This window comes from Pongo pygmaeus, chromosome 3 (assembly GCF_028885625.2).
Source record: "Pongo pygmaeus isolate AG05252 chromosome 3, NHGRI_mPonPyg2-v2.0_pri, whole genome shotgun sequence".
In the NCBI taxonomy this organism is placed as follows: Eukaryota; Metazoa; Chordata; class Mammalia; order Primates; family Hominidae; genus Pongo; species Pongo pygmaeus.
In genome coordinates this window covers 131,997,601-132,010,100 of record NC_072376.2, presented here as the reverse complement: position 1 = coordinate 132,010,100, position 12,500 = coordinate 131,997,601, and the positions used below count along the sequence as shown (strand labels likewise).

General features: G+C 37.3%; 3 protein-coding genes across 27 annotated transcripts in view; 1 reads left to right on the top strand and 2 right to left on the bottom strand.

The window, feature by feature from the left end:
* Positions 1-2,099, bottom strand: part of LOC129035560 (zinc finger protein 283-like) — a 112,732-nt gene extending 110,633 nt beyond the window's left edge. For 5 of the 21 annotated variants that reach the window (XR_010126110.1, XR_010126113.1, XR_010126115.1 and 2 more), the window contains exon 1: positions 1,118-1,578. The gene's annotated coding sequence lies outside the window, so the exon portion shown is untranslated. Of the gene's footprint in view, positions 1-1,117 lie in introns of all 21 variants that reach the window. The other 16 variants (XR_010126114.1, XR_010126107.1, XR_010126111.1 and 13 more) reach the window with 9 other exon arrangements.
* Positions 1,667-5,249, top strand: C3H4orf3 (chromosome 3 C4orf3 homolog). The gene is made up of 2 exons (XM_054486073.2): positions 1,667-1,972; positions 3,531-5,249. Coding segments are annotated over exons 1-2 (201 nt in total). The 5' UTR covers positions 1,667-1,772; the 3' UTR covers positions 3,532-5,249.
* USP53 (ubiquitin specific peptidase 53) overlaps positions 3,533-12,500 on the bottom strand; it is a 79,699-nt gene continuing 70,731 nt past the window's right edge. For all 5 annotated transcript variants that reach the window (XM_054486064.2, XM_054486065.2, XM_054486066.2 and 2 more), the window contains 2 exons: positions 11,062-11,158; positions 3,533-9,985 (listed from right to left, as the gene is read on the bottom strand). In XM_054486064.2, the coding sequence (XP_054342039.1) occupies positions 9,112-9,985; positions 11,062-11,158 (971 nt within the window). In that variant the 3' untranslated portion in view covers positions 3,533-9,111. The remainder of the gene's footprint in view (positions 9,986-11,061; positions 11,159-12,500) is intronic.

Here is a 12,500-nt window from a genome sequence, read left to right as displayed (position 1 = left end):
CAAGTCTGACAGACGTTCCTGACTCAAGATCAGATCATACTATCAACATCCCCTCATGATGAGCATGTGACTCTGGGCCAAAGACAAGTTTAAAACCATTTCAAGACCTGTTCAGTTTATGTCATGCTTCTTCAACACTAATAATCTCAATAATTTTTTATCAATCCTACTTCAATAACTAGGAGTAATTGATCCTACCTCGTCAGCGAGAAGAATGCTTCCATCTCTGGTAGGGGCAATTGTTTACTTGCCTTTCCTAATTTTTGTAAAGATTCAATGCCACTTAAGCCCAGGGTCTTTTTGCCTACTACCATCAGACAATCTGCATTACAGCACACAATCTAATTAATTCTCAGGTAATGGCCCTCTCATCCCAGAATCTACAAAGCATTTTTCTTGAAAGGTCATATACTATCTTTGTCTCTAAAACCCGGCAATTGATTTGGAGGCAAATTGGAGCAAGGTTAGGAAGCTACGGAACAGCTTTAAGAGTGCTGGATTTGGAGTTAATTTAAGGCTTTATAATTTTTTTAGTAACCTTGGACAATTCACTCCTTTTGTGTCTCATTTCCTAATTCTATAAAATGGAGTACTGCCCCTTCAAAGAGGTTTTACGACGATTTAATGACTTTGTAAAAACACAACTACAGTCTTATCTCCATTTACCATGCACTAAGAGAACCACTTATATGTCTGGGTGCCCGTATTTTCTGAACAATTCAGGAATCATAATGTGACAAGAAAGAGAATATTTGAAATTGGACCCACGAGGTAAAATCCAGGCAGTATTGGTCATTTTCTTCCTACTAGCATTCTATTCTTGCTGAGGCTCACACTCGAAGTCAAATAACCTTTGGGTTATTCTTCCCACCCCCCTTTCCCCCCAGACGGAGTCTCGCTCTGTTGCCCAGGCTGGAGTGCAATAGTGGCGTGATCTCAGCTCACTGCAACCTCCACCTCCCGGGTTCAAGCGATTCTCCTGCCTCAGCCTCCCGAGTAACTGGGATTACAGGCGCCTGCCACCACGCCCGGCTAATTTTTCGTATTTTTTTTTTTTTTTTTTTTTAGTAGAGACGGGATTTCAGCATGTTGGCCAGGCTGGTCTCGAACTCCTTACCTCAGGTGATCCGCCCTTCTCGGCCTCTCAAAGTGCTGGGATTACAGCGGGGCGCGGCCAGGTTATTCTTAAACCCGCTCCCTTGAAGTACCTGCAAAATGCTCACGTGCTGCTCTCTGGCCCGTTTGGAAACTCAGTCCCGTGAGTAGGACGTCCACCTCATTGGTGGTGTTTAAATATTAAGTGTTAAATGCTAGAGACAGTACAAAACCCACCAGAGGGGGCCTTCCTAACACGTTGGCATAAGGATCCAAACGGAATACAGGGATAGGAGAGGTGACCTTGGGCAGTTTCAGAGAGGAGTCCATCACCTGACTGGACTGGGCCTTTCAGTGGGACGAGCGTGTATTTCTTCCAAAGAAACCTGAATAACCAGCTCTCGGCCTGGGACGCCGCGAGGCAGAAGTAGGCGGGCCCATTAACTTAGTGTCAAGGCGGAAGCCGCGCTTCATGCCCGCGGTCACGGAGGCAGCGGAAAGCCGAGCCAGGCGCCTGCGCGCTGGGGAGAGTAGGTTCGGAGTCCGTTCCGGAACCCGGGGCGCCGCGGAGTGCGCAGGCGGCCAGACTCCGCTCAGTTTCCGGTGCGGCGGACACCGAAGTCCGGGAACTTAAGCATTTTCGGTTTCTAGGGTTGTTACGAAGTTGCAGGAGCGAGATGGAGGTGGACGTACCGGGTGTTGATGGTCGAGATGGTCTGCGGGAGCGGCGAGGCTTGAGCGAGGGAGGGAGGCAGAACCTCGATGTGAGGCCTCAGTCTGGGGCAAATGGGCTTCCCAAACACTCCTACTGGTTGGACCTCTGGCTTTTCATCTTTTTCGATGTGGTGGTGTTTCTCTTTGTGTATTTTTTGCCATGGTGAGTATCTTGAATGCAAAATTGGGGTGATAAGGTGCTTAGAGATCATTTGTTCCCTTTTGGGCGGGGTGGGGACTGAATTCCAGAGAGTTTATATATGTCCAAGATCACACAGCTGGTGAGTGGCGCAGTCGGGTGGGTGGGGGAGAAGGACTAGGAGTAAAATGTCTTTCTTTAGCACGTCCGTGGGAGTCTCCAAAGAAGTGTGGAGAAAAGTTGGCGTCATATTTTCTCATGATTTGGAATGAAACCAGCTAGGCTTGACTTCCTGCAGCACCATGAAGCGATCGGAGAAGTTATTTCGCTTTTTGGAGTTTTTTCATCTGCCATTTGGGACCATTAGTAACCCAGGTCATAGGGGTGTAGTGAAGATTGAGATCGTAGTGATTTGCATGTTGCCTGGCAGTAGTAAGTGCTCAACGAAAGATATTTTTACTATACAGCTGTTTAACCATGAGCAGACCACGCAGCTGTCTCAAACAAAACATGTACAAAACTGAACTCTTAGCAGCATCTTACCCAAATTTACTTGCCTTGCAGTGTTACCATTTCAGTAAACGCCAACTTTATCCACCGTTACCTCCCAGAAACCTGAGACACTTTGCCCTTTTCTTACACACATCCACATATCCTAAAACACCAAGTCACAAAATTCTGTAGAGTTTACTTGTAAAACTCATGCTCTCCATTTTCATCGCCACTCGCTCTGAAAAGACAATTCTGGCAGAGGGTAAAGGAAGGGAACTTAAGAGAATAGGGCAGGAGAAAGCAGACATCGAATGGAGATGGTGGTAAGAGACAAGCTAAGGAGAAGCAGTGAGATGAAACAGGGCTCCTATGGGAGAAGAGCAGTGTAGCCCATCTAGACAGCTCTCCTGGACTTTGGAGTTGATTGTTCACTCACTGTTAACTCCTGTTAGTCACCATGCCTATGAGTTACTTCTGAAATTCTCACTTCTTGATAGGCAGTCACTTCTTCCGCACCCCCAACCCCCATCCTATATTTTCACCAAGATTTGGGTGTCTTAAGCCTCACTGTCTGATTTCTTGGATTGTGTGCTAAGTTAGAGAAGACAGACAGGGCCAGGCACAGTGGCTCACGCCTGTAGTCCCAGCTACTTGGGAAGCTGAAATAGGAGGATTGCTTGAGCTGGGGAGGTCGAGGCTTCAGTGAGCTGTGAACGTGCCACTATACTCCAGGCTGGGAGACAAAGCAAAACCCTGTCTCAAAAAAAAGGGGGGCAGGGGAGCGAGAGGGATTAATGTGAGGATGGCAAAAGGGATAGGGATTTTTATAAAATTATCTGTCAAGCCATTTGTAAAGGGAGAGTTTTACTCTCCCTCCCTGTTTTGGTAGAGACTGATAATCTCAAATACAGTGGGTTTTTTGTGTGTGTGTGTTTGTTTTTATGACCTGAATTTTCAGCTCTGGATAGAAAATAGAGGCCTTACAAGAAATGTTCTAGGCTTTTTCTTTTATCAATATGTAAATAGGCATAAAGTGTTAAAAACTGGGAAGATAAAGTACATATTGCTGACAAATACTTGCTTTTTACAGACTTGTTCGCTGATATCTAAATTAAGAAGTTGGTTCTTGAGTGAATTCTGAAAATGGCTACAAACTTCTTGAATAAAGAAGACAGGACTCTCAACAGAAGAATTTCACATCTCCAAGGGACCCTTCCTTTCATTTTACACTTTGTTACTAATTTGCAGAACTCTATTAAATGAGTAGGATTTTACCCATTCCTAGCTAAGTTCTTAAAATTAAACCCTTTGGTTCGTGTTTAAAAACTTTCAAACATCTGATGGCTTTACAGGGGCTGAATATAAAAGCATTGTACTTAAAGGTCTTGTGTATTCATTAAGAAATATAGTAATGTCTTTTAATGTTTTAAGAGTTGATCAGGATTTACTATGATGCAAGTAATAGGATGATTAATAAGGGAAGGTTTTTATGAATTCAAAAGTCAATTATTCAAAAGCAGGGAAAGATTTTGAGAGAGGGAACAAAGTATTCTTAGATTGCATAGACGCTGCTAGGTTCCAGTTTTAATTTTTAGGTTTAGTTGGACTCTGTTATGAAAAGATAGGTTATGGGTGGGCGACAGGTTGATACAGTCTTAGAAAAAGCAGGTAATATCAAAGTATTGGAAAGCTAGCATGCATGCCCTCTTAACCTGGGCATCTTCCCCCTTTTTTCCTTTTAAACTCTTGAGCCTCCTATAACGAAGGATTATGTGTTTCAAACCTATTTTTTATTACTGTTTCATTAAGTGTGCTTGTACCCAAAACATTTATTTGTATAATATCTGTAACTTGCTTAAATACTTCAGCAAAGTCAGCATATTTACTCATTCAACAAATATTTGAGCCAGGCATTATTTTAGACACAGCAGTGAACAAAACAAAAAGGCATTCTTGCCTTCATGGAGCTTACATTCTTATTGTTATTTAAATCTAAATGTTATAAAACAAGAATTTATATTCTAGGGTTGATCAGCTAGTATTTAATCAAAAAGGCTACACTCCCATAGCAGCTACTCTAAGCTGTACTGACTAATAAAAAATATTACTGTTGGCTGGGCACAGTGGCTCACGCCTATAATCCCAGCACTTTGGGAGGCCAAGGGCGGTGAATCACTTGAGGTCAAGAGTTGTGAGACCAGTCTGGCCAACCTGGTGAAACCCTGTCTCTATTAAAAAATACAAAAATACAAAAAAATTAGCTGGGCATGTTGGCATTCACTGCAAGTGCCAGCTACTTGGGAGGCTGAGGCACGAGAATTGCTTGAATCCGGGAGGTGGAGGTTGCAGTGAGCCAAGATGGGGCTCTCTAACGTGGGCAACAGAGATCCTGTCTCAAAAAGAAAATATTCCTGTTAGCCCTAAAGGCTTTACATGAGGAATGGTAGAAGTGGTCTTTTGTTTAAAATAGTTGCATTCAGTATATATGAATTGTCTTAAATATTTTGGGGATATTCCCCCCGCTTTTAAACAGGGCATAAGATCTGGTAAACTCTCTGTATATCTTCCTACCTTTCAAAATCATTCTTAGGGTTAGTCAAGTCTGGAATATAATTGCTGACTATAAAGTTAGCAATTATGCTTTTAAGGAGTTGTCACATCAAGCTAAAGAGAACCATCTATGGAAGGTATGGTTGAAACATCTGTAGGAACACAGAACTGGGATTTCACTGAGTTTACCCAGTCAACTGTGTGAACTGTTTCTGCACTGCTTGCTAATGGTTTCATCTAATAAATGTTTACTTACATAGCTGAGTTTGGTTTTATTGTAACAAATTACCTCGTGGTGTAATTGTGAGGTGATTAACAGTTCTCACATAGTTTACTGTTAGGTCACACACAGACTTCCGATCATAATCCATACTGCCTTTTTGAGCCTAAAATCAGCCTACTACCACAATTACCAAATATTCTGAAAATTTCTAGTATGGTGAAGATGGAGAGATCTTGGTGTGAAGGTTAATTTTATATGTCATCTTGATTATGCTAGGAGATGCCCAGATTTCTGGGTTTGTCCATGAGGGTGTTTCCAGAAGAGATTAGCATTTGAATCAGTAGACTGAAAAAAAAAGAGCCACCCACTCCACTGCGGGTGGGCATCATCCAATCCCTTGAGGGCCTGGCTGGAATAAAAAGGCAGAGGAAGGGCAAATTCTGTCTTCTCTCTGCTTGAACAGGGACATCCATGTTCTATCCTTGGACATTGGTTCTCCTTATTCTCTGGCTTTCAGACATGGACCAGGGCCCCTGGTTCTCAGACCTTTGGGTTCGGACTGGAACTACACCATTGGCTTTCCTGGGCTTACTGTCTGCAGAAAGCAGATTGTGGGACTTCTCAGCCTCCATAATCACGTGAGCCAATCCCTCATAATAAATTTGTTTCTATATATATCCTGTTGATTCTCTTTCTATGGCGAACCCTGACTTAGTAATATGACATGACTGTAACTGGCATTTTAAAAATGGTGGCAGTATGAAGGCTGAATCTTTCCTATAGATAAGAAATTGTACCTACCATTAAACTGTGCCATAGCAAGTATAGTGACTGCTTACATTGCCCTCAGTTTGAAGGCTTTTAAGAAGTGGATAAATGGAACACCAAGAAAAGTTGCAAACTTGCTAAGATAACAAAACATAAAAGACATCAAAAGAAAATGTGACTTTACTCTGATAAATTCTTTTGTAAATTTCACACCATTTTATATAAAGTGAAATGATTGTTTTAGTAGTTCCTTTTGAAATGAACTGGCTTATTAGCCGTTGCAAGGGATAGTTTTTAGGGAGCTTAACCTGAACGTTTTAGGATGTAAGGAGCTGCAAATACTCAGTCCATAAGTGGCATGGGAGTACATTTGGAGACTTCAGCCTGTGAGCTAAGAATATTTTTTACATTTTAATATGGGGGAAAAAAAAACTTACATGAAAGTTATATGCAATCTGGATTTCTATGTTGACAGTTTTACTGGAAAACAGCCATGTTCATTCATTTACATATTGTTTATGGCTGCTTTCACATTACAAAGGCAGAGTTGAGTAGTTATTACAGAAATATTATGGTCCACAAAGCCTAAATTACTTTCTATCTTTATAGAAAGTTTGCCAACTCCTTTTCTAAGGAGCTGTGCTTTAGACCTTGCTGGAGTTTAACTCCTAGGATCTCCTGTGATAGATAACATTTTATGATCAGTGAAATTCAAGTACCCGTGACTTAACATGTCCCATAATAATCCACATTGGTGGGAGGGTGACACACAGTTCATGAATGCAAAGAGAAGTCCAATCATATAAACTTAAAAATCAGTTTATCTTAAAATTTTTTTGAATTAGAAGAAATTAATTTCACATGAAAATATAACATTCTGAAGGTAAGTATTTTAAACATTACAACTGTTGGCTGAATTATTTACAAAGTTATAATAAGCTTATAACTGGATGAAAACATCTATAAAAATAAATAGGCACCCTAGATGTAAAACTTTTACATGAAATAAAATGATTAGTATATATGTATCAATCTGTATTTGGAGTGTTGAATCAACATAAAAATAAATGGTCAGTTTCTAGTTTGTGTAGTACTACATGAGTCAGGAGGTTTCAACTGGACAGTACTTAAAAGAGGCAAAACTGGACATTTCTATTTGATGTCTACAACTCAACTGAGTTGAAAAGACAAATCTCTGAGACTGCTGTTAAATACAAAAGTTAGTTTAAATGTTTCAAATAATACATTTCCAACTCACATCTTAACCAAATAGAAAAAAAACAAAACTACACAAACTTTGTGAAAGCTATTAAAAAACCTGAAGCCCATTTTTCTAGTATCTTACAATGTTATAAAAGAAGTAAAAACTTTGGTATTTTAAATACAGGTTTACAAACTTTACATTATTTACAAACCCTCCATACTAAAAAATTATGTTAAAAATAAGCTTTCTTAAAAGATAAAATTAATTTAGCATTCAAGTATTTCTAACTTACAAGAATATAAAGTAATGATCACTCACTATTATAGTTAAAAAAGGCTAGTAAAAACTATAGGCAGAAGATAAAATTTGGCCAAGACTTCGTAACTGGGTGAAGTTAGACTTTTATAAGCAATTATTTTCTGTTTATCTAACAGTATTCACATTAAATTATTTACAACATTTTAGAATGTTTTAACACGATTTACGCAATCAGTCAAGTGGCTACATTTACTAGTTTATTGAATATATTTATGAGGTTTATCCATTTAGGAATGTAAGGAAAACTTTAGTTCTGTTTCTCAGTTATCAGGAGTGAACATAAAACTATTCTAAACCACAATTAGTTTACCAGCATAGTACAAAATAAAATGACAACTAATGAAATAAAGCAATTAAAGTAACTTATTTTTACTCATAAGGTTACCATAATAATAAAAATTCCTTTAATTTTCAAAGCACTCTTCATGAAAAGTAGTTGGGGTAAAATTACTATTTGTTCAAAGTAGAATAAAAGGGAAGGATGCTCTAATTAAACACTTTATTAAAATTAAACTCTCTATATGAAAGGTAGAAATTTAATCTGGAAACCTAGATAGATTTTCAAATTCAGATAAAATGGGTTGACAACCTATAAGCAGGTAATATTACAGCAAAGAAAATGTAGGCAATTACAGTGACATTCCCAATAAGAGGGGGCCCTACATTAATTCCTAACACTGGTGGTTAGCAGCCCAAAGTAAACCAAACCAAAATAAAGACCTTTCACATTTCATACAAAATTAGAAAAAAAGTAACGAGATAAATAAATACACTAAAGTTTAAGTATTTTAACTTTTTAACTTACATGGCTAAAGTAGCATTTATGAATACCTATAATAGTCAAAGGCCTAATTTATCTTAACTAGATACTCTGAAGACAAAAGTTCTAGGAGCAAAATTAAATTCCATCTGATCTTGAAAACTTACAAATTGTTAATCATATAAGGCTTTTTTTTCCCCAAATGCTATCAAATTCATAAGTCGTTTTTTTTAAGACACTTAAAGCGATCATATGCAGTGACTATCATAGAAGTCAAAAACAAATGGGTGAAGCCCTTTTCTGGTTACCCATTAGAAAGTGCTTCTTCATAAAGCAATTCTTTGACAAAAAAGTACCAGGCTACATATCACCTGGTACTTTTCAATTAGCATAGTTTATAATCTCCATAGATGAGTACTGGTTAGTTTAATACTTCCTAGTCTACTGGCCACAAAATAGGGTGACAAATTTAATTTTTATTCAACTGTAGCATATGACAAATGAATTATTATATCTCCCTGATTTTCTATTTTTCACAGCACGCCAAGACTATTCAAAGAGAATTTCTAAAATATCTAATATATTGATCATAAAATTATATATGTGTATACACATATACACATACGTATGTATAGTGATTAACAACTTTAAAAATGCCACGGGCTTTAATTTTATGTATCACTAGGTTTGGTCAGTAGGTTCCTATTTTATTTAAATGGCCTCTCAGAAGTAAAAGTTGGTCAATTTTACCAGTTATCTATTAGAATGTATGCTAGGTTTATATCTTTGTTCAGAAGGGCAGCTTGAACCAAGATTATTATGTAACACAGGTCTAGTCCTTTTTCACTCTAAGATAATGAATTATTACAAAAGCCACTGCTCTCTGGAAAAGAGAGCTTGGGCCTCTGATGGTATTTCAATCTATATGTATCCGTCATGCAGCTATCAACTGAAAAATAGGTAGTTAATGAAACTGTCTCATTTGGACAGGTAGAAATAGAGTCTAGTTCTGGTTGGCAAAATGCGTCAATGGCACCTGAGTTTGCCTGAAAATCGTTAGTTGAGGAGCTGGATGGACAGTTTGGTGTGTTGCCAAAACATTCTCTCACTTGAAATGTTTCTTTATGTCTTTCATCATTCATATGTGTACTCACTTCTAAACTTGGTTCTGAAGCTGTACTTAAACTGTGCTTCGGAAGATGAGAGGTAGCTTTAAACACCTCTGTAAGTTTGACATCAGGTGTAGATTCGCTTTTCTCTGACTGTGGCACACTGGTTATAGCATATTTCTTTGGTGGCAAAGGGGGTGGTAGATTCTGGCAAAAAAGTTTTGGCATCTGACACCCATCAGATCTGCTGGCTGACTGAATTATACATTCTGTGGATAGAGAATTCTCAAAGTAACATTGATCCATGATATTTTGCTGCTGGATGAGAGGAGCAGTTTCTGGCTTTAACCCAACAGTTCTTAGGTGTGAAGACCATAATGAAGATGGTTCATTACTGTTCACTCTCTTCCCAGAAGCAGAGTTATCAACGTGAAAAGGCAAACCTGTTCTCTCAGAATTTTCTATATTAAGCCACTCAGAAAATTTGCATTCATTTGGTTTTTCAAGTTTCTGTTCATCTGACTGGTGGATATGTTCTCTTGCATTATGGTCCTTGGGTATTTGTAGACTGGATGAAGGAAATAACTTTCCATTGTTTTCATGTACATGTGATCTGAAATATGAAAATAAAAACAAAGCTAGAACACCCTATGCAAATATATGAAACTAGGGGAAAATAAACATTTGTTTTGTAGTTTGATTTTCCCAAAATACAGTTTATATTATTTTTACAACAAAACCACAAAAATGGAAAGATATTTGCAACCATTAACATTTTCAACTCTCTCCAAATCCAAACTCTTTATGTCAGAATATGTGAGTGTTTACCAGAAACACCCATCATTACCAGAATCCCATTTCTAATAATTAGAAATGTAATTTTAAAAACTCACTTCAACTCAAAACACTAAAATTACATTTATTTGTAACAATATATGGAACTTGAGGAAAGTGTTAACAGTCAAACAATACTCTAAAACATCTCCCCACCAACATTCCAAACTTTAAAGGCAATAGAGGTAGAAGTACTTAAATTTTGATATGTAGCAGTATAGTATATTAATTACTTTATTATATTTTGCAAATATATTTATATTATATTTGAGGGTCTTGCTACGTTGCCTAGGCTGGCTTTAAACTGGCCTCAAGTGATCCTGCTGCCTCAGCCTCCTCAGTAGCTAGGATTACAGACATGTACCACCACATCACACCTGGCTGTATACTAGTTTAAAATAATGTAATCAAGATTACGTTTAGGTAATAGTTACTTTCTAAGGTGAGGGTAAATGATGCCATATTGCAAATTATTTTTCTCATATGAATTACGTGGAATTGAATTTGAATGCAATGGTTAAAGAGAGTTGAGGCTTTGCTAGGTAGATGGAACTATAATAAAATCTCAGCTCGATTGTTTTGGTCACATTACTTAATCTAAGCTTCAAATTTTCTCTTGTAAAATATCACCTACCTCATAAGAATGCTGTGAGGATTGAAACAGACAATCAGATACTGTACCTGGTACTTTGTAAGCTCTCTATCCTTAGATCCACATTCTATTAATGATTCCCAATAAGAAAGGCATCTTAATACTGTAGACCCATTGCTTTCAAAGTAATAATATGTATTTACACCCTTCTGATAAGCAATGTGCCTGTAACACATGTATTTAGGGGAAAAAAATATGGTTACCTTTTTATCAAATGATTTTTTATTTGTAAATGTGATTCTGGGTGGAATTCGTGAGATTTATAGCCTGCTTCCAAATTCCTGAGTTCTTTTCTAAAGCCTAGGGTTGGGTGGGGTGGGGAGAAGAGATGAGGAAAACAAAATTATTTAAATTATGTTACAGAATTTATTTCATTTATACTTTTCTATATTTACATAAAGCTTTCTATAAACAGGTAATCTCTTCCAATTTAAAAAAATGAATTCTTTAAGACCCAACTCAAAATAACAGTTCTTTTTTGAACGCTTCATGCAAACTTTCTTCAGTTTATTATCACTTGAGGGTGTCATCCATGATGGAATAGTGCTGTTCCTGCTGGGTCATGCAGATCTGTGTATGTGTTTTTCCTGTTACTTGAGACAAGATCTTTACTGACTAAGTGTTAACAGTGAAAAAACCCTGCATTTGAAGATCGCTGGCTTGAGTTGAAGTTTGGACTCACTAATTATGGGTAAGTAAACAAGCCTCTTAACCTCGTAAAATCTCAGTTCCCTCACTTATATAATGGGATAATGATAATCCATTTTACCTACCTCATGGGAATATTAGGAATTTAAACTGAATTAAAATTGGTAGGAGGTTATTATGATAGCATATAAAATATACCACTACTAATTAGCTACCATTTATTGACTGCTTACTCAAGTTGTGAGAAATGGATATTTCATTTAATCTTTACAATAACCTTATAAAGAAATGACTATCAACTTGATGTTACAGATGAGAAAACAGTGGCTTAGAAAGGTTAAGTATATATATCGATATACTACAGAATTAGATCTTTATGACTCAAAGTCCGTGCTCTTAACCATGATGCCATAATACTTCCTAATAATTGATACTTAACTTCTCCCCTGGTTCTGACATTTAATAGGCACCAAATAGTTTTTGAATTTAATTTTAATGAAGTCTTATGAAAAAAGTTATACTAATTTACAGTGTGACTTTTGTTACTTCCAAGTGTCTTCCAAGCCTGCTACATGAGATTTCAGATACCAAATTAACCATTTTCTCTCTAATTATAGCTAGCTATTGATTAGAGCCTAAAGGTCAATATGGCACCACATAAAATACAGCAGGTCTATTTCCCTCTGAACAACGATTCTAGAATTCTCTGGAGAGCCTTTAACAATATTAATGTTCAGAGTAAAACATTATCTACATTTGGATTTCTCTCTACAAAACATGACCTTAACTAAAACAGCTCTAATAAAAACGACTATTGTCCTCTAATCTTTAATACAATTAAATGAAATTAATGTCCAGACTACAGATAAAGTAGGCCCAACTGAATAAACAAAACCCTGAAAACTAAAAATTATTTTAAAAGGTAGAGATGAAGAAAAGGGAACTAAGACATTTGGATTTGTACAGTTTACCTAACACCATCTCAGTTTTTGAT